Below are 19352 nucleotides of genomic sequence, written 5' to 3'. Positions count from 1 at the left end.
GTGCTTTGACTTTACATCTGGGCTGACGCTGACTGGTTTCTATAGAAGTGACAGTTAAATTTTGTAAGCCACCAATAAGAACCACATACACACCATAAAATAGTGCATGAGGATAAGGCCTATAGATACAAACAAGGGTTTGTATTCATCTATGTGTCCATTTGTTGGGTTTGCAATAACTTTGAGATGAAAAACCAGGACAATGAAGTCTACTGAAGGCATGAAATCCACCCTACACAGATTCCTTTCAATGCCCCATAAGATAAAACAATACAAGAACATGTTCCCACTAATCCTGCTCAATTATGTGCATCAGAAGTCTAGATTATGGGTAAATAAGCAATTTCAGATTTTCCTTTGGGAAGTGGGTCAATTCTGAGAAAACCTGGACACTTTGAAACCTACCATGTGTGAAATTCCCTGTCTTTTTATGAGTCTATGAGAGTGTATATTTATGTTTCCGTTATTGACCTGCCCTACACAAGGGTCCCGTCTCACCCTAGTGTCTCTCCTGGTTCGGTTTTCGGCCACATACACACTGGGTAAGACTGTAGCGTTTAACAAGGCGGGATGGAGGCACCAGATGGAAGCAGGGAAACATAGAAATAAGATAACAAGGAATTACCATATTATACTGTAGGTTATTATAAGAAGAGAGTCGGGTAAGGGAATCTTCTTGAGGTATATTGAACCCCAGTATTTGAACTTACCAGGGAATTTACATTTTTATAATATTAAGAGATAAATAAACATATACCTAGGATATATTTATTTAAATTTCCATTTCTAAAGCTTCCATTCCCCCCTGGCAGAAGATCCGAAGAGGGGCGGACAATGAAGACCGCGTGAGCAAAGGATGGGAGATGTTGTTAATAGAGAATATCTGATTCTCCAGCAGGGCTTCCCCTGCACAGCTAAGTGAATAGGTTGGGAAGACATTGTCAGGATTTAAATGATAAAATAAATATATTAGATTTATGTTTACTGGTCATATAGCGAAGATGTGTAAGCTATCACCTGTCCCTTTTGTTTCTTTGGTGGATGTAATACAGAAAATAATGTTTGAAAAGCCAGAACTAGAGGACAATAACAGACACGCACTTCAGCACTGAATCTTGGCTCACAGGGCTGTTGTTTATTAATACTTGGGGGCTGTACAATAAATGATTCTCTAGGAAAAAACTAAAGAGTGTGAAAGAAGCAGAGAATATGTTTGCAGAAGAGAGAGAGAGAGAGAGAGAGATAAAAGTTGGAATTTCTGCCAAAAGCAAACTCTACACAAAGAAACATGGACCAACATAACTTATTATTTTGAAAAATAGTTATAAATAGCTATGTACATGTGTCTCTGCTATATTACTTTCTATGCAATTTGAGGCCAGAGTTTGGGCTCAGTTTTTACTTCTGTAAATGGTCTATGCCTACGTGTATATGGAATCTTAAGTCACTTCTGTGTTCGTTCTTGGTCTGGATGGAAGTTCACGTGCAGAACTGGTGAATTCTGCATCTGGATTCAATCTGCATACATTTTTTGTGTTGATTTTGAATGTAAGTTGCATCATCTACTCCTCTGATTCCTGATTGGATCCAGTTCCATTGATATTTTTTAACTACTTCTCAATTCAATGCTGTTTGTGATTCTTGTCTGGTACAGCGTTGGCTTGGCGGTTTGGTGTCTTCGCTCTGGGCTTAGGTTTGCTCTCAGCTCTGATTGTTGATCCTGGTTTAGTTTTACTAAAAATTCCAAAGTTTGTGTTCCGTTTGGTTATCCCTTCAAAGACTTATTTGAATATTTAATGCTGCGTCTTCAGAGTCCCAAAAGGTCAAATGCTTCATGCAAATCCTCCATGTCATAAGGAGGCTGTAATTAAAGGAGAAAGGAAAGAACGCTGATTGATAACATGAGCCAGATGTGGGGAAAACTTGACTGATGGAAAAAAGAGAATTAAGTAGCAGGAAGTGATAGCAACACAGGAACACAGGGGCAAACACAGGATCTGTAGAGGGGGGTTTCCACACCACGCCACCAGTGGGCGTGCCATCATGCATGGGGGCGTGGCTATAATTTTAGACAGTGCTTGGCTGCTCTCCAACTTTTCCTATCCCCATAATATACATGGGCAATGCTGTGTGCACTACTGTTAGGTACATGCAGCTCTCCCTTTTCAAGCAGAGCTGTGTGAAGTGGGAGCAGGGTCCAGCCATCTCAATTTTACAGTGCCCCAGGTTTGGGGGGGTTTCCAGGCACTAGGAACACCCCCCCCCCCCTCGGTTTGCCTATGCAACAATGACGTCACCAATTTAAGATCTAGAGATGAACCGTTAATTATTTTCCTGCTAATTAACGTTTAAAAGGTGGTAGGTTGCTCGTTGCGTTTATATGACAATTTTAAGTCAACATCAATGGCATGCTTAAAGCAAAATACTGAACATGAGAGCTACTATTACAATCAGATTTGATGAATACAATTGGCTTTCACAATTTTGGTCTTGGTTTTTTTCTGTGGATCTCCAATCTGCCCCCCACCTTCCTCCCTTCCCTGCATTAATTCTTCATTGCTACCCACTGCATGTGTGGCCCTGGTGTAGAGGCTGCATGGGAGTCTGTCTCCCACATTCTTAAAAAAAAATCAGTGAATGTTGATGGGGTTTAATATATTACTATAATGTGGGGTCTGGTGGAGGATTTTAATTTTATGTGGGGGTATTAATGTTATGTGGGGACTGGTGGGTGATTTTAATGTTATATGGAGGCTCTTTAATAAATGTAGGGTTATTAATGTAATGTGGGGTTGGTGCTGGCTATTAATATGTTGTAAGAGCTATTAATGCAATGTGGTATCTCTGTATTAAATGTAGAGGATAATAATTTTGTGTTTTAAGCTCATTGGGTAAAATAAACCTATTTATTAATTTTTGTATACTATTAATTTGATATCGGGTCTGGTTGGGTGAAAGAAGCCCTACTGATGAAAGAGGGGTGCTATTGATTTAATGAAAGAGTTGGTTGGGGAGAAATAGGTCTATTTATTAAAGGTGAATGCTATTAATGTAATGTCAGGGCTTGCTGATGAAAAGGAGGCCTAATTATTAAATATGGTTGCTATTGATTTATTGTCGGCTGGTTGGAAGAAAGGAGGCCTAGATTGTTCACTCCTTGCTCGGCATTCCAGTGAGAAATTGTACCTATCTTTTCCGGGGTCATTTTAAATTATTATTATTATTATTATAAATTTTTTATTTATAGGGCGCCATAAAGTATCTGTAGCGCTGTACAAGGATAAACAATGGCACAGTACAAGGTGAAACAGCACAGTAGAAGTAACAGTAAGCACTATAACTCTGGGAGCTCAATGCACAGCTAGAAAGAGAGGGTGGGGAATAGTCAATACAGGCTGGTAACTTGAGTCCAAGATGGTGGGCGCGGATGACAGGTTAAGAGCCACTGAGAGGAGCGGAGAGAAACGAGAGGAGTCGGAGGGCAGTAGGTCCGAGAGGAGGTGGGCTGAGTAGCTGGAGAGCGCAGTTAAAAGTGATGGAAACAGGAGGTAGGAGAGCCCTGCTCAAAGGAGCGTACAATCTAAAGAGAGGGGAAGACAGACAGACACAAGGATGAGACGGGGAGAAGGGTGAAACGGAGACGGAGTCGAGGAGGGGGGGAGAAGGGAAGAAGGGATGAGAGGGAGAGGTAGCCGAAAGGTGGGATGTTAGGCATGGGACTGGAAGGCTTGTAAGAAAAGGTGGGTTTTTAATGTTCGTTTGAAAGAGGGCAGATTAGGGGAATTTCTGATGGAGCGGGGGAGCTTGTTTCAATGGAGGGGAGCATCGCGGGAGAAGTCTTGGATACGTGAGTGAGAAGAGGTAATCAGAGGGGAAGAGAGGCGACGATCGTTGGACGATCGCAGTGGGCGGGATGGAGTGTGAATAGAGATAAGGTTGGAGATGTAGGGAGCAGTGGAGTTGGCGAGGGCCTTGTAAGTCAGAGTGAGGAGCTTGAAAAGGATTCTGTAGGAGAAGGGGAGCCAGTGAAGGGCTTGGTAGAGTGGGGAGACAGAAGTGGAACGGCGAGAGAGGAAGATGAGACTAGCAGCGGCGTTAAGTACAGATCTAAGAGGAGCGAGATGAGAAAGGGGGAGGCCGATAAGGAGAAGGTTGCAGTAGTCCAAGCGGGAGATAATCAGAGAGTGGAAGAGAGATTTGGTGGCATCCTGGGAGAGGAAGGGTCGAATGCTGGCAATGTTGCGTAGCTGGAAGCGGCAGGATTTGGCAAGAGAGTGAATGTGAGGGGCAAAGAAGTGAGAGGAGTCGAGGATGACACCCAGGCAGCGAAGTTGGGGAACAGGAGAGATAGAGTGATAGAGAGGTGATAGAGAGGTCAGAGGGGAAGGAGGTACGAGAGGGAGGAAAGACAATGAGTTAAGTTTTGGCAAGATTGAGTTTAAGAAATCTCGAGGACATCCAGGAGGAGATAGCAGAGAAGCATGCGGACAACCTGGAGAGAAGGGAGGGAGAGAGATCAGAAGAAGAAAGGTAGAGTTGAGTGTCATCGGCATAAAGGTGGTACTTGAGGCCAAAGGAGCTGATGAGTTCACCCAGTGAAGAGGTGTATAGTGAAAAGAGTAGGGGTCCAAGGACAGATCCCTGTGGGACCCCAACTGGAAGGGAGGAAGAGGGGGAGAGAGACCCAGAGGTGGAAACAGAAAAGGAACGGTCGGCAAGGTAAGAGGTGAACCAGGAGAGGACGGTACCGGAGAGGCCAATGGACTGGAGGGTGTGAAGCAGGAGGGGATGGTCAACGGTGTCAAAGGCCACTGAGAGGTCAAGGAGAATCAGGAGGGAGTAGTGGTCCCTGGCTTTAGCTGAAAGGAGATTGTTCATAACTTGAGCCAGGGCAGTTTCAGTGGAATGGAGGGGGCGGAAGCCTGATTGGAGAGGGTCAAGGAGGGAGTGTTCAGAGAGGTAGGTGGTGAGATGGTTGCAGACGAGTCTCTCGAGTATTTTGGAGGCAAAGGGGAGAATGGAAATGGGATGGTAATTAGAGAGTGAGGTGGGGTCAAGGTTGGGTTTCTTGAGAATGGGTGAGACAAGAGCATGTTTAAAAGAGGAGGGGAAGATGCCGGTGGAGAGGGACAGGTTAAAGAGGTGAGCGAGGTGGGAGCAGGTGGAGGGGGAAAGGGAGCGAAGAAGGTGAAAAGGGATAGGATCCTGGGGACAGGTAGAAGGGGGGGAGGATGAAATGAGAGAGTGGAATTCCTCGCCCGAGGTAGGGCGGAAGGAGTAAAGGAGTTGGTGGCTGGGGGGAGAGGGGGAAGGAGGAGATTTCAAGTCTGATGGCCTCGAATTTAGAGGAGAAAAGGGAGGCAAAGTCAGTGGCAGAGAGGGAGGATGGGAGGGGGGGAGGTGGGGGACACAGGAGAGTGTTGAAGGTGGCAAAGAGGCGGCGGGGGTTAGAGGACTGGGAGGAGATGAGGGATTTAAAGAAGGATTGTTTAGCGAGCAAGAGGGCAGAACTGTGGGAGGAGAGGATAAACTTGAAGTGGAGGAAATCAGCCAGGGAGCGAGATTTTCTCTAGTGGCGTTCAGCGGTACGGGAGCATTTTTGGAGGAAGCGGGTAAATTTGGAGTGCCAGGGTTGGGAATTGGAGCAGCAAAGGTGGATGGGCTGGGCAGGGCGACCGCATCAAGGGCGGAGGAGAGGGTTTGGTTATAGAGGGAGGCCGCCTGATTGGGGCAGGTCAGGGTGGAAAGGGGAGAGAGGAGAGTTTTGAAAGAAGAGGACACCCCTGATTAGAGGATTATAAGCAAGGTACTCTGATAGTGATGCATAATAACTATGTTGTCAAGGCTATTTATACATTTATATATCTCTGTCATAGGTTTACCTCTAATATACGTCTGAGTTTTCTAGACAATCTCACGGAGTTCTCATGCAATCCATCCCAAGCCTCAAATCTTTTCTCGTGGGTCTCCACAAAAGTGTTCCAACAATAAAAATAGTCTGAAAGAGTCAGTAAGAAGATGTTAAAGAGAAAAAAGTGTGTCCAAGTTCTCAACCACTGAAGATTCGGATTCTATTACCAATACCTTACCTTTATAACTCATGACCCCCAACCGCACGCCTGCTTTCTGCAGCCTCCGTAGACCTTCTGGCTCCGCGTTGCGGTCCTCACAGAAGTACAGTCGGGCTGTGAAGATGCGGAGGCTGAGGTTAGGGTGGTTGCGCAGAAAGTCAGCCGTGCGCTTGGAGCAGTCCCAGCACGGGCTCCAGGAACTGAACCAGGTGACTCGGAGCGCCTTGTATGGATCATGCCCCAGCCAGATAGCCAGGTACCGCAGGAATAGCATCTCAGCGTGGCAGCCGCTTTGATTGCGCAGGTAACCAAAGTCCATAGCGCAGGAAACAGAGCTGTACCGCCGCTTGACAATGTAACACAGGTAAGTCTCATGTCGACCTCTTGCCCAACGTAGGTTCTTATAGTGGTACAGGAACTTATTACGCTTCAGTAGGATGCTAGAGGGAAAGATATGTGTATCAGCAAGTTATATTTATCTGTATATATATATATATATATATATATATATATATATATATTTTATATATATATATATATTTGTATATACCAGTGGTTTCCACCCAATGTGTTGGCACAACTTTACATGTCACATAACAGCGTTTAGTTGTTATAGGAGAAATGTCCTATCAGATGTTGACAATATACAAAAGGGATAATATGGGAAGTGAAGAGCTTCTTCAGACATAATAGGCCTGATTCATCTTCAGAGATAACCTGTTTGCAGCTTGCGTTTAAACATAACGCACGTAGCTCGTACGCACATACGCCCAAATTCAAATCTAAGTGGATCTCAATATACATTAGCATTTGAATCTGGGTATAAGTCCGCTGTGGCTATACGTTACTTAGACAGAGAGAACAGAATGCAGGATACGCACATGCCTATGTGCAATATAAAGTAATATCAGAATGAATGCAAAAAAAAATTCTATAAAATAAATTAACAACACTTAATACTATAATCATATATAAAAATATGTGTTTTAAAAAAATGTTTTTTTTTGTAATTTTCTTTTACATTAAATATATAAATCAGGATGTTCTTAATGCGTACTGTACATAAAATGCATTTTAATAGCTTCTCTTAATTGCACACGTGTTCTGGCACACATACGTGTAGTCATCACTAACAGTTGGCACTTACACCTGCCCTGTAGCTGGTGCAAATGATACGGCTAGAAAATAACTACTTAAGAAGAAACCCTGAACTTGAATCGGCAGCATCTGCATTAGCTCGCCCTCGGCATGCCCTTACTATACATTACCTATGTCCGCCCTCCACCTTCCCGTCCGTGTTCTTCCCTTCAAGTCGTAGGCTGGTCTAAGTGCCATTTGCATTTAGACATGAATTGAATGCAATTGCGCTCACTGGCGGAAGTCCCGTTCTGGCGCATGCGCAGAGCTATTTCGCGCAAGATACGCCACACAAATGGACTTACGTTTGAAGATGAATCAGGCCCACTATAAGCCTGAAATCTCTCAAGTTGGAAAATACTCGAAAGCTGCACGTTTCAATTGGAAAATACTGCAGGAATAGGGATCAATGTTTGCTGCGCACTTTCTGACCAGCAGTTTACAACACTGTGTGGACAGCACGAGTGTGCAGACTCCAGCATCACTGATGCAGTCATTTCTGATTTTCTTGTGGCTAGTTTCATCCATCCATTAGATAGTGCTATGAAGGCACTTGTGGAACAATCCCAAAAAGTTAACAGATTCTACCAAGACATGCTTGTTTTTATTATTATAAATGTGCTCTTATGTCTAAGTGTGTTTCAATATCATTTTGCATCAGCAACAGATGTGTTGCAACATCAAAAGAGTTAGGAACCACTTGTATTTGCTGTGTAATACCACAAGTGACTTACTGCAGAACACACTTACACATACGTCCCACATAATTTCATATGCAACATCTTATCAGCTATGAACAATATATGCATTGGTGTTTCACTTCTCCAACAGGCATCCTGGGACACGCTAATGCACAGATTCACTGGTTTATCAGGAATACAAGAGAATAATTGCTATAAAATAGAACTCCTGTGTCGCTTTGCGAGTGTGCAGACAGAAACATCCATGTACACATAACAACATTTACAACAGACTTCAAAACGATGACTTTCACCGGCCGCTCTGCCGGTTGGAGAGAATTCCTCACAGCCCGGTCCCCTCATTGGTGGTGGAGAGAATAAATCTTTAATATTTCATTTGTATAACAACACTAGAGTACACAGCGGCTTACAACATTATAAGGAAATTTGTTTGACAATATCAGTAATAAATTTGTAAGATGTTGCTACTGCTACTGATACTAGTATTGTAAGAATAATAGACGTAATGTGCGAAAATATTCCAATTTCACTTTTCATTTGTATAATACAATATTCAATTTTGTGATTGTTTATTTGTAGATTGCCCTGATGTACTTGTAGCTCTATATCAATATACAGTATAGAACATGCACATAGCACACAAAAGACTTTAATTCATGCACTAATAATCTCTTGCAGTTCCCTTCTTACTGGTCTACCCCTAATCAGACATACGTCCCTGACAGTATATTTGAAACCAGCAACTAACCTAATTTTCCTTGATAATCGTTCTTCAGCTCATCTTGTTCTGTCACAGGGGCGGATCTAGAATATTATTTTATGGGGGGCTTTTTAGTCCCCGTCCCATTTTTTGCCAGCTAAGTGCAGCTCCGTTCGGCAGAGACAGGCAGGGAGTGTGCTGCCTGGCCACTTTGATTGTGTTTAAAACACAATCAGAGCAGCCAGGCAGGACTCTCTGTCTGCCTGTCCCTGCCAAACGGACCTGCACATATTGTGCAGCCACCGGTAGCAAGCCCCTGCTAGGGGGGAGTCGACTGCTCCGATCGACCCCCTCTGGATCCGCCAGTGCTCTGGCAGTCCTTACATTCGTAGTTTGTCCTTTACAGAATCTAAAAAAGACTTCTGTTAACAAACTAAGCCATTAGTCATAGAACTGCACCAACATACATCCCTTCCATCTTTAAATATCACTCAAGTTGACCTCTCTATCCTGCCCAATATCTGGTCCTCTCATCATCACCACTCATTACCTGCCCCCATTCCTGGTTACAGGACTTTTTGGGGGGCTTATACCAACCCTGTGAAATTTACTCCCTTGCACAAGAAGACTTTCAGCTTGTCTCCAAACATACAAGTGTTCCCTGGTAGCTTACCAAATTCCTGAACCATCCTCTTAACCTCCAGAGGCCATTCTACCAGATTAAAAGTTCAATGGGTGGAAGACCAGAGCCAAATGACCAGAGTGTCCAATATTCTAATTAATTACCACCATGTTATTCTAAAGTGGATAAACTAAATATGGTAAGTGGCTGTATCAGATCATTCCTGTCCTCCATGGTCATAATATCTGATTTTACAATGATAACTGCCATAACCTAGAACTCACAGTATAAAAATAATCATTTCAAGTAAATGAATCAGATTCATTGTTCTGCTACCAGATTCCGCAACTTAGACTTCGGTGTGAATGAAACATCAATGCGTTACCATGTTTGTAGAACGCTGCGGTATGCAAATGATTTGGTAAGGCTATTTTGGTTCTGTTTATGAATGTCTTGGTTTCTCTGCGTTGGGTTGAAAAACATGCAGACATAGGGACAGATACGTTAACAGTATAGATATAAGCTTAGTATAACTAGTACTAAGAAATGCAATACAAACCCTACCAAAAAATGTACAATGAAAACACACACCTATGACTATAAATATATATATATGCAAAGGACATCTCATATAAAACACCTGCAAATGAAAAAAGTGCATTATACGGAATATTACATCAGCAATTATCAGAAACTATCTAACCTGCAGAGATTACATTCTGACTATATAAATGATAACCTATAATTTGCTGCAGATTGTTTGCTAAATTCATATTGCAGTTTCCCCACTGATAATATCCCTGTCTGACAATTTCACACTGTTGTGTGACATAGAACACCAAGCACACATAGCACTAATATTTCATATTCCTTATATGAATAATAAACACATACTATATATTGATTAGAAGAATATATATAACAAATACAAGGTTACAAACATTCGCTCCCTGTGCAAGTTAGCAAAATCCAGCACTTAAACTGTGGCTGAAGTGTCAGTTGATCTAAGGTATATACTATAATATAATATATAATATAATACATACACATAATACATATATAAATATTAATAACCTTGTCGCTTCTTGCGATCGCTGAAGCATAAAGATTTATAAAGCTTCGTTATGAGTCAGTAACAAGATGACTGAGAAAAGTTCATCACAAAATGAGTTTGATTATGAAGCAGCGAGTGTCAGAAGACAATCAGCTGGAAATTTCTGCATATTGGTAAATTACATTAATGCTCCAATTTTGTGACGTGTTAATATATCGCAGAACAATGAGTAAGAACAAGAGACAAGGACACTCAGAGCGATACCAGGAGGGAGGTCCTTACCTGTCCATTTCTGGAGCTTCTCGTTGTGTTTCTGAGTCACTTTGGTACTTGCAGAATCATTAAAATACCCCCTCGTACGTCACCTCCCCCCCCCCTCGTGTCATAGTCAACGGTCAACAAAATTCAAATCTGTACTCAGCATCCAAGAAACTATTTACAATACACTTAGTTCCTCCTCTCAAAGAGCATCTTCGTAAACAGAAATTATATTGTTCTCAGTGTATAAAGTGAAATTACACACACTTAGGGGACGATTAGTTTCAGCTGGAGGTGCCGTAGAACATCACCTCAATGTTTGGATGCGCATATTGGCGATTATTACGGTACAGAATCTTCGCTGATTTTTCTGCACACCTCTATGGGACCCGAGAATAAATGAGCGGAGAATTCAGCCTGAACATCAAGGCGATGTGTCTCCATCGTCTCTTCTGGAGACGCATCGCGTTGAATTGAATCTCCCCCATAATTTATGAGGTACACTCAACGCGCAGTGCAAACCACCTTTGTTTTGCAATGATGCACTTAGATGGTCCACTCAGTGCACCTTCTCTGCGTTTTTGGGAGATGCCTAAACAAACTAGAGGAGCGCACAGGTGTGCGGAGATGTGCAAAACATCAATTTGTTGGTTTTGTGCACAGTAAGATATCCACAGACCTAAACGTGTTATATTTAAAGACACCACTGATGTCAAGCAAACCTGTAACTCATCATCATTGCTCCCATATCTTCTGAAGATATTCAGCACTGGGCTTAAAAAGTACTCTGCCTCCTTTAGACACTAAAAGTATTGGGAGTACAACTATCATTTGCTGCCCTCCAACCTTCAAGGGGCCGCACAGAGGAAGTAGGGAGAGCATCTCTTTTGTTATAAACCATGGTCTCCCCGTGTTGTGCAGAGCAGGTCACGTGATGCAGAATTCAGCTGCCCCCAATCTTAAGATTGGGAACAGCCGGCTGGAGGGTGCAAGTGAAGGCTCTGTGGGCCGCCTGTTGTCCACCACTGTCTGGATATAGTGGAATCATATTGCCTTGCTCTTCCTGCCCATTCATCATCAGTTATTTATATAGTGCCACTAATTCCGCAGCGCTGTACAGAGAACTCATTCACATCAGTCCCTGCCCCAATGGAGCTTACAGTCTAAATTCCCTAACATACACACACACACACAGAGAAAGACTAAGGTCAATTTTTGATAGCAGCCATTTAAACTAGTAGTATGTTTTTTTGGAGTGTGGGAGGAAGCCGGCGCACCCGGAGGAAACTCACGCAAACACAGGGAGAACATACACACCCCTCACAGATAAGGCCATGGTCGGGAATTGAACTACAGTTCAAAGCAGTTCACATTATAGTCAGTTTAACTCACTACACCTCCCAGATGCCTCCTTCGCTCGACTGCCACCCTCTCTCCATTCCCCACTCCCCTGCTTCCCTTTGCAATTAGATGATCCAACCCCCCCAGACATTAAGTAGCAGATCCCCATGCCTCTCTAACAGCTCCTCACTGCAGGCGGACTCTCCCCCATCATCATAATATAGCTTTGCCTATCTGCTAGCCAGACATGGACACGATAGCCTAACGCCAGAGGGGGCATTATACATTAATGCCGACCCTTACTATTGCAGTCAAAAAGAATTATTTCCGTGATGGTGGGATATTACTTAGGCCCCATAGCCTCTAGTAGTTATAACAGGGGATTTTAATTTAATGGAGAGCGTTTTCAAATGTTAGCTGAGTTTAGGATTCGCCAGAGTCTAACATTTTCCTGGCTGGCTGGAACTACGGGATCGGTCAGATAAGAAGAAGGTAGTTACTTTTAAGGGAGCAAATTGCTTCTGCTTGTAATTAATTTCCTCCTGTTTCCCTGATCTTATATGTAATAGTTGCACAAGCATTGCCCAGTGCGTTAAATAGTTACTATTAGCATCACCTTTTGCCTTAACCAGTGACCTCAGCTCATGAACAAGTACGTGTTATGGCTTCCTGGAACTGTCATAAGCCTTCCTAATAGGCAGAAGAGGTCTTCATCTATAGCAGTCGAAGGTATATGGATGACACCAGGACTTAAACTCCTGTAAAAGCTTATGATCAGAACTGGTAGCATAGTGATAGGAGGCAAAGAGAGACAGTCCAAATAACCAAGGCCAGGCCAGGGGTCAAAGGTCAGAGGCAAACAAGGAGAGGAGTAGAATAGACCAAAATGTCAGGACTCTCAGCAGGCAGGGATAGTGCAGGAAACAAGGCAGAGGTCAGGGCAATCAGCAAACAACCGAAGTCCAAGAAACAGGCCAAGGGTCACACCAGGTGTAGTACACAGCACAAGCAGCAGGTTCAGCAATGCAGAGCAGAGACGTTAGAACTGGCAGGGAAGCTGACACAAGAAAACCAATCAGAGGTGATGCCAGAATGAACACCCCTAAGCAAGTTTAGGTGGATGTGATCAGTAATATACTCGTGTTGGCAACATATACTGTCTGGGCAACAGCAGAGACTGCAAGGTACTTGACCTGTTACGGTTAGCGCGGCGGCTCGTAACAGTACTTTTGTCTGTTTTTACCCTTTGGAGAATTTGAGTGTGAGCGCTGTAATGTAGTCAGACACGTCTTAATACTTCCACTTTGAGTTTTTATCTTTGTGCATTATTGCTGATTGACAGAAAAGGCTAAAACACCTTATAGAGCAGTAGAAGGCATTTCAATTTCTCCCCATGTGATGGTATGGAAATTAAACTAGAGTATAGCAGTATACTGCGCTAAGTCCCTGAATGACTTATCAGAAAGCCGCAGTTTCACAGAGATGACTTTCAATCTAAAACACTAGCACTGATTAACCCGTAAGGCCAGGAGAACACAGCTATTAGCTGTCCATTAAGATTTTATCCATTCTTCCTGGTGCCTGATGCCTCTAAGGGCTCAAGATTCTCTCCAGTTACTTAATCTTTTGATCATGTCATCTACTTAGATGTCTTTGTTCTGTTTTAGAAAAACATTAGCAGAGCCTAACGAATGTAATCAAAGAAGAAGGATTGCAAGCAAGAGTTACTTCCGTTGATACTCAGTAAATTATGTAGGGCACTGTATCTATGCTACCTGACCAAAAGTATGTAGATACCCGAACTTCACGTCCATATGTGCTTGTTGAATATCTCATTACAAAACCATGGGTAATAATATGAAGTTGGTCTACCCTTTGCTGCTATTACAGTCTGCAGTCTTCTGAGAGGCTTTCCACTAGATTTTGGAGCATGACTACTGGGGTTTGCATGTACTCAGCTGCAATAGTATTGTTGAGGTTGGGCACTGATGTTGGGGTGACAACGACTGACTTGCAGTTGGCGTTCCAATTTATCTCAAATGTGTTTGATGGGGTTGATGTGCAGGGCAATCAAGGTGTTCCACACCAAGCAGGTGACTGGTTTTGGAAAGAATGATATGTATATATGACTATACATTTAGGGAAATGTGATTTTACGAATACAGCATGGAATGGCGATGTAAAATCAGAACTTGAAGACTGTATCGACAGAAATTTGTATCTCTGCAAAATGTCCTGTCCCACTACAAAATGCAATCTCTAATAACCACCTAACTTGATTACTGATAACCCTCTGACCTATTTCCTGACTACTGCAAAGCTAGATCTCATAAGACACCACGTGTTAGCTGATAACTAAAGGTCAAGGTTAAGCTCAAGGTCAAATAAACGCAAACTAAGACTTTATGAGTCAGTGCCTTGTCAGGACAATCTAATAAGCAGCCAGTAAATGGAGACACCAAGTATGGTGTATGAATGACAATAGCAGTTTGAATATAGGCCTCACCTGGAATTTTCACAGCGACTCTATGAAGTGAGCACTGATCTTTCCTTCCAATACCTTCCCTCCACTTAGGCAACCTCTCTCCCCAGCATTGCACCCTTTCCCCCAGGTGTGCAGTGTAAGGGGCCAACAGTAAGGGGCTTAAGCTCTCTGATGAGTGACCACAGAGACTTCATGGAACCTGCTCAGAGGGAAATGGAATTGTGATGCTCTCTGAGCAGGAAGACCAGAGTGATGCACAGCTGAGCGTCAGACAGAGCAGGAGTCAGCCCAGTGATGAGATAAATGTGCGCGTATGAGTGTGTGGGCGGTTATTGCTGTAATGTGTGTGGGGTATTTATTGGTTTAATGTGTGTGTGGGGCCTATTTGTTAAATGTGGCTGCTATTGATGTAATGTTGGAGCTGGGGGGATTGAGGCTTTCCTAGAGAGGCTTATTCCCTTTTCCAAAGAGAGCCCCAACATTCCAGGATCCGACCAAGCAACCAAAGAGCTCAAATCAGCAGCAACAGGTGGTGAAAGCTAAAAGAAAAGGTAGGAGAGAATTATCTGCTAATTGTCCTGATTGTGATGAGACTGTCTCAGGCAAGGTTGGTGGATGGCCAACACTTGTGTGCTGGTTACTCCCATTCCGGATACATGGCAGAAAACACTGGTGGCGGACCGGCGCATTTCACTGCTTCCTGTTGATTTGAATCTGCCTGCTGGTAATTTGGCCTCACCTACAACACCAGGCAATTTTCAGAATATTTTCCAGGGCCAGTTTAAAGCCCCACTCCATTCTGAATGTTCCTGTGGAACAGAAACAAACTGACTTATGTATTATATGGCACAGTATTAATATTACAATGGGTCAGTTAAGCACTGAAGAATAAAACAATTTTTCTAAGACATTTGCATGATCAAAACAGACCCTTTGGGTGGAGAAGTTCTATGATCTCATTCAGGAATGATTTTGTCTCATCACAAATTAAAGAAAATGTCAATGATCACTATGCTTAATAAGCTAAAGCCTTCTCCTCCGCAGATTAAACATGATCTACAGTGCTAAATGTTATAAATAGTCATCTTTATCCATTGTGGGCTGTTCCACTGATTATTTGCTGAATAAATAAAAAACATGAAAAACTTGCTCAACAAAGAACCCGAGGGAGATTAACTAAACTCTCTAAAAAGGAAAAGTGGAGGTGTTGCCTGTGGCAACCAATCAGATTCTCGCTGTCCTTTTTATAATGTAGTAGAGCAATGATAGCTAGAATCTGATTGGTTGCTATAGGCAACACCTCCACTGTTCCTTTTAAAATGATTTAGTAAGTCTACCCCCTGATGTTTAGTATATGTGTGCACCTGGAAGGCATCCCAGTGAAAGTACAGGGGCTATTAAAAATATTTGCCCCCTTTGGCATTTTTCACATTTTATTTTATTACATTGTTAAATCAATATGAATTTATGTAGGAATTCCTATCACTGACTAATCCAAAATAGTTTGTAATGTCAAATAAAAAAAAAATAATGTTACAGTTTTTACTTTATTAATTACAAATGACAATTAGACAATAATTGAGTATAAAGTAATCATTTGGTACAAGCACCTTTAGCTGCAGTTTTCTACCACTCCGCTTTGCTATATTTCTTGAGTTCCGCCAGATTGGATCACAACAATAAAAAATCAGTTATCACCCCAATTTAACAAAAAATATATCACCAGCTGCCCAGGTGATTCTAGCCCAGAGCTGTGCATGGGACAGTTTTAGATAAATAAAATACATTTTTAATAAATGTAAAAATAGATACAAATTAATAAAAACATTTAGGGCCTTTTTCATCTTCGGGCGTACGTCCAATAACGTGCCTTATCTTGCGTTAAATCGCTCTGCGCACGCCCAGAAATGAACCTTACGCCAGTGACCGCAATTGGATACAATCCAACTCCAAAGGCAAATTAAACTTTCGACTACCTACGGCTTAAAAGTAGAGATGCTCAGGCTCGGTTCCTCGAGAACCGAACACACCCGAACTTAGGGGATCCGAGTACTGAGTCGAGCCGGCTCGGTACTGTCATGCGCCTTTAGAATTTAAAACGAGGTAAAACGTCATTGTTACGTCGTCGGATCTCGGATCTCTCGAGTTTTGGATTCCTTTTTAAATTCCAACATCACGGAGGGAGGGCGGACCCCCATTTTTCTTTTCTGCCACTGCTGTGTGCCAAAGTTTTCTAGATGTGCTAGGAACTGCCGTGTGTTTGTGTCATTGCTCTGTCGCTTACCATCCAGCCAGGTCGCTGCAGTATTTGTCCAAAAGTGAATGAAATAATATTGTGACCTGTGAGGTGGCCAAAATTGACTGCAAATGACTTGAAATTAGTGTTATTGAGGTTAATAATAATGTAGGAACAAAAAAGGAGAGAAATTAGTATATTTTAGGATTTTTTATAAAAAATACAAAACCAAAACACACGAGGGTGGTTTTGACAAAACCAAAACACGAAGCTAATCCAGATCCAAAACCAAAACCAAAACCAGTTCATTACTTATCCCCCTACTGAAATGCAAACATTTCTTGAGATCCGTACTTGATTGCACTTGAACAAGAGTGTACGTGTCTGCAATTTATGTCTGATTTAAAACATGTTGGCAAATGTTACCGCCAACAGAGATCCCCGGCAGTATCGTTTTCATATAATGGGCGGTAACGAGCCCCAACACTGGAGAAAACACTTCGCCCGTTGATAAATATGACCCCCAATCACTATACATAGAACATAATGGTCAGTCTGATGGGCTATCTGGTTATCGGCATGAAAAGAATTACTAATCAATCTTGTCAGCTAGACCCAGTGCTTGGTGCACTTATGGTAATATCAGGGTGAGATGCGGTACCGGGATAGGACGTCCTATTAAAAAATGAAACAAATTAAGAATATATTGCAACTAAAAAATGCTTTGCACAAAATATTACAGAGAAACTTCGTTTCTTCCCCCTTTGAAGACTGCTTTGCAGATAAATATGTATTTCTGAGCAGTTTAATAGGTTTTCTGCAATATTTAAATGCCGCTAACAGCTGGTTAGAAAACAAGAGTCTGTTTTCGCCGGTGAGGTTGCAGCTTTTAATCTGCGAGTCTGTTTTCCCATCACAGAAAGCTTGTTTCTCGTGCCGGGTGCTGTCATAGGCGAAACACAAACCTCTGTCACCACCTTTTCTACCCAGAACTACAGTCACTTTCTCTGTGTACTAATAATAGAAAGCCACAAACAACAGACAGGCGTTTGCTGTGCCGGCTGCAGAGACAGGGGGGAGAGCAGGGGATAGAGAGCTTTGTCTGTCTTGGTGAAAGATGAGAGTGCTCTTGTAGTGGTAAATACAGGGGGGGGGGGGCGGAATAGTGGTCTGTGCTGGACCACTGTAGGTTATGGGCTCATGCTGACGCAAGTGTTGTGTCAGGGGGCTCTGCAAAAAGAAAGATGATAAATAAATAGTAAATAAATAATAAATAAAAAATAATGTGTGATCAGGAACAGTTGTGGGTAAGCAACAGATGAAAAGTTATTCGCCTAGGGCACCAGGGTTTAGGGGGCTCCTAAAATACTGAACGAGTGACATAATTTCACCAGGGCATCCATCACTATGTACTGGCCGCTGACAAGTAGGAGGAACAGCCAGCAATTTCTTACCTGTGAAGCTACTGGCTGCTAGTCCTGCATGCTGGTATTGCATGGGGAGTATAGGGCTGGGCAATCATCATCACCATTTATTTATATAGCACCACTGATTCCGTAGCGTTGTACAGAGAACTCACTCACATCAGTCCCTGCCCCATTGGAGCTTACAGTCTAAATTCCCTAACACACACACACACACAAACAGAGAGGGAGAGACTATGGTCAATTTTGATAGCAGCCAATTAACCTACCAGTATGTTTTTGGAGTGTGGGAGGAAACCGGAGCACCCGGAGGAAACCCATGCAAACACGGGGAGAACATACAAACTCCTCACAGATAAGGTAATGGTCGGGAATTGAACTCATGACCCCAGCGCTGTGAGGCAGAAGTGCTAACCACTGAGCCACCGTGCTGTCACAGCCCAGCTTCACACTCCCAAGCGGAGAACATCCTGCTCCATCCCTGCCCCCCACAAGAGGGGGTGTTGCGGTGCTTATGGGGGGAAGCGCTGTCCCTGAACGTAAGATATTTTGGGTTCTTGTGGTTTTAGAATACTCCTCCGCATGTTAGAGGCGTTGAACAGGAACATTATTGCGCTTATTAAACTGGACATGAAAAATTTAAATGCTAACTGTACATTAAAAAGAGATATATATTATAAATTAAGAATAATTGGGGGCTACATACTGGGGGTCACATATGAGTCATCAGCACAGGGCAAGGAGTCCGCAATTGGTATCACACGTATCTTCTGACATTGGGAAGAATTTCTCACCTTTGCGGCACAGACCATGTGACAGGCTGTGCGCGTGGTCCACAAAAGTCAGATTTCATTGTTTGGGATGAGACTTATCTTCATATCATGCGCTGTTTGCTGTCACTATACATTGTCTACAACACCAGCTTTGTGAACATTTTTTAATAACAGCAAAATCTGGATTGTTTTCAGTGTTTAGAATAATTTTTGTGCTGTTTACGGCACAGCAACCAATTGCCATATGGCTCCCCATACAGAAAGGGCTGGAGACTCACTAGATGCCCAAAATTCACTTGGCCGCAGTATATACTTGTCCACTGATTCTCAAGTACTTTCCCCATCCAAGAGCGACAAATAGGTCATAATTCCCATAGATATGAGCGCTAAAAACAATATTTTTAACCCCTTTGTCGGTGAGGCGATTTTCTTGTAAAGGATAAGTCCCACTGGTCCTTAGCACTTCAGGGGTTAAATTTCCGTCACCTTAAATAACGGCAGCTGCTTTTGGAAGCTATTTGAAATATAAATTAAGATCAGAGAGGTGAAT

The 19352-nt window shown here is 42.7% G+C and overlaps 1 protein-coding gene across 1 annotated transcript; it reads right to left on the bottom strand.

Annotated features, from left to right (window-relative positions):
* Window positions 1–1109: 1109 nt before the first annotated feature.
* On the bottom strand, window positions 1110–10589 carry LOC142160179 (single-stranded DNA cytosine deaminase-like). The gene is made up of 4 exons (XM_075215122.1): window positions 10568–10589; window positions 6090–6511; window positions 5883–5998; window positions 1110–1861 (listed from the first exon to the last, which is right to left on the bottom strand). The coding sequence occupies exons 1-4, from the start codon at window positions 10573–10575 to the stop codon at window positions 1808–1810; spliced, it is 600 nt and encodes a 199-aa protein (XP_075071223.1). The 5' UTR covers window positions 10576–10589; the 3' UTR covers window positions 1110–1807.
* Window positions 10590–19352: the final 8763 nt, after the last annotated feature.

The sequence above is a fragment of the Mixophyes fleayi genome, chromosome 6 (assembly GCF_038048845.1).
Source record: "Mixophyes fleayi isolate aMixFle1 chromosome 6, aMixFle1.hap1, whole genome shotgun sequence".
Taxonomy (NCBI): domain Eukaryota; kingdom Metazoa; phylum Chordata; class Amphibia; order Anura; family Limnodynastidae; genus Mixophyes; species Mixophyes fleayi.
Note: the sequence above shows the minus strand (reverse complement) of the source record. Positions and strands in the feature narration are given on the sequence as shown.

Excerpts from the sequence above, each read along its gene's own strand:
- LOC142160179 (XM_075215122.1), bottom strand. Across the intron at positions 5,999-6,089 it reads GGGGGTCATGAGTTATAAAG|ACTATTTTTATTGTTGGAAC; the intron begins GTAAGGTATTGG and ends TGACTCTTTCAG. Across the intron at positions 1,862-5,882 it reads AACTCAGACGTATATTAGAG|CCTCCTTATGACATGGAGGA; the intron begins GTAAACCTATGA and ends CTTTAATTACAG.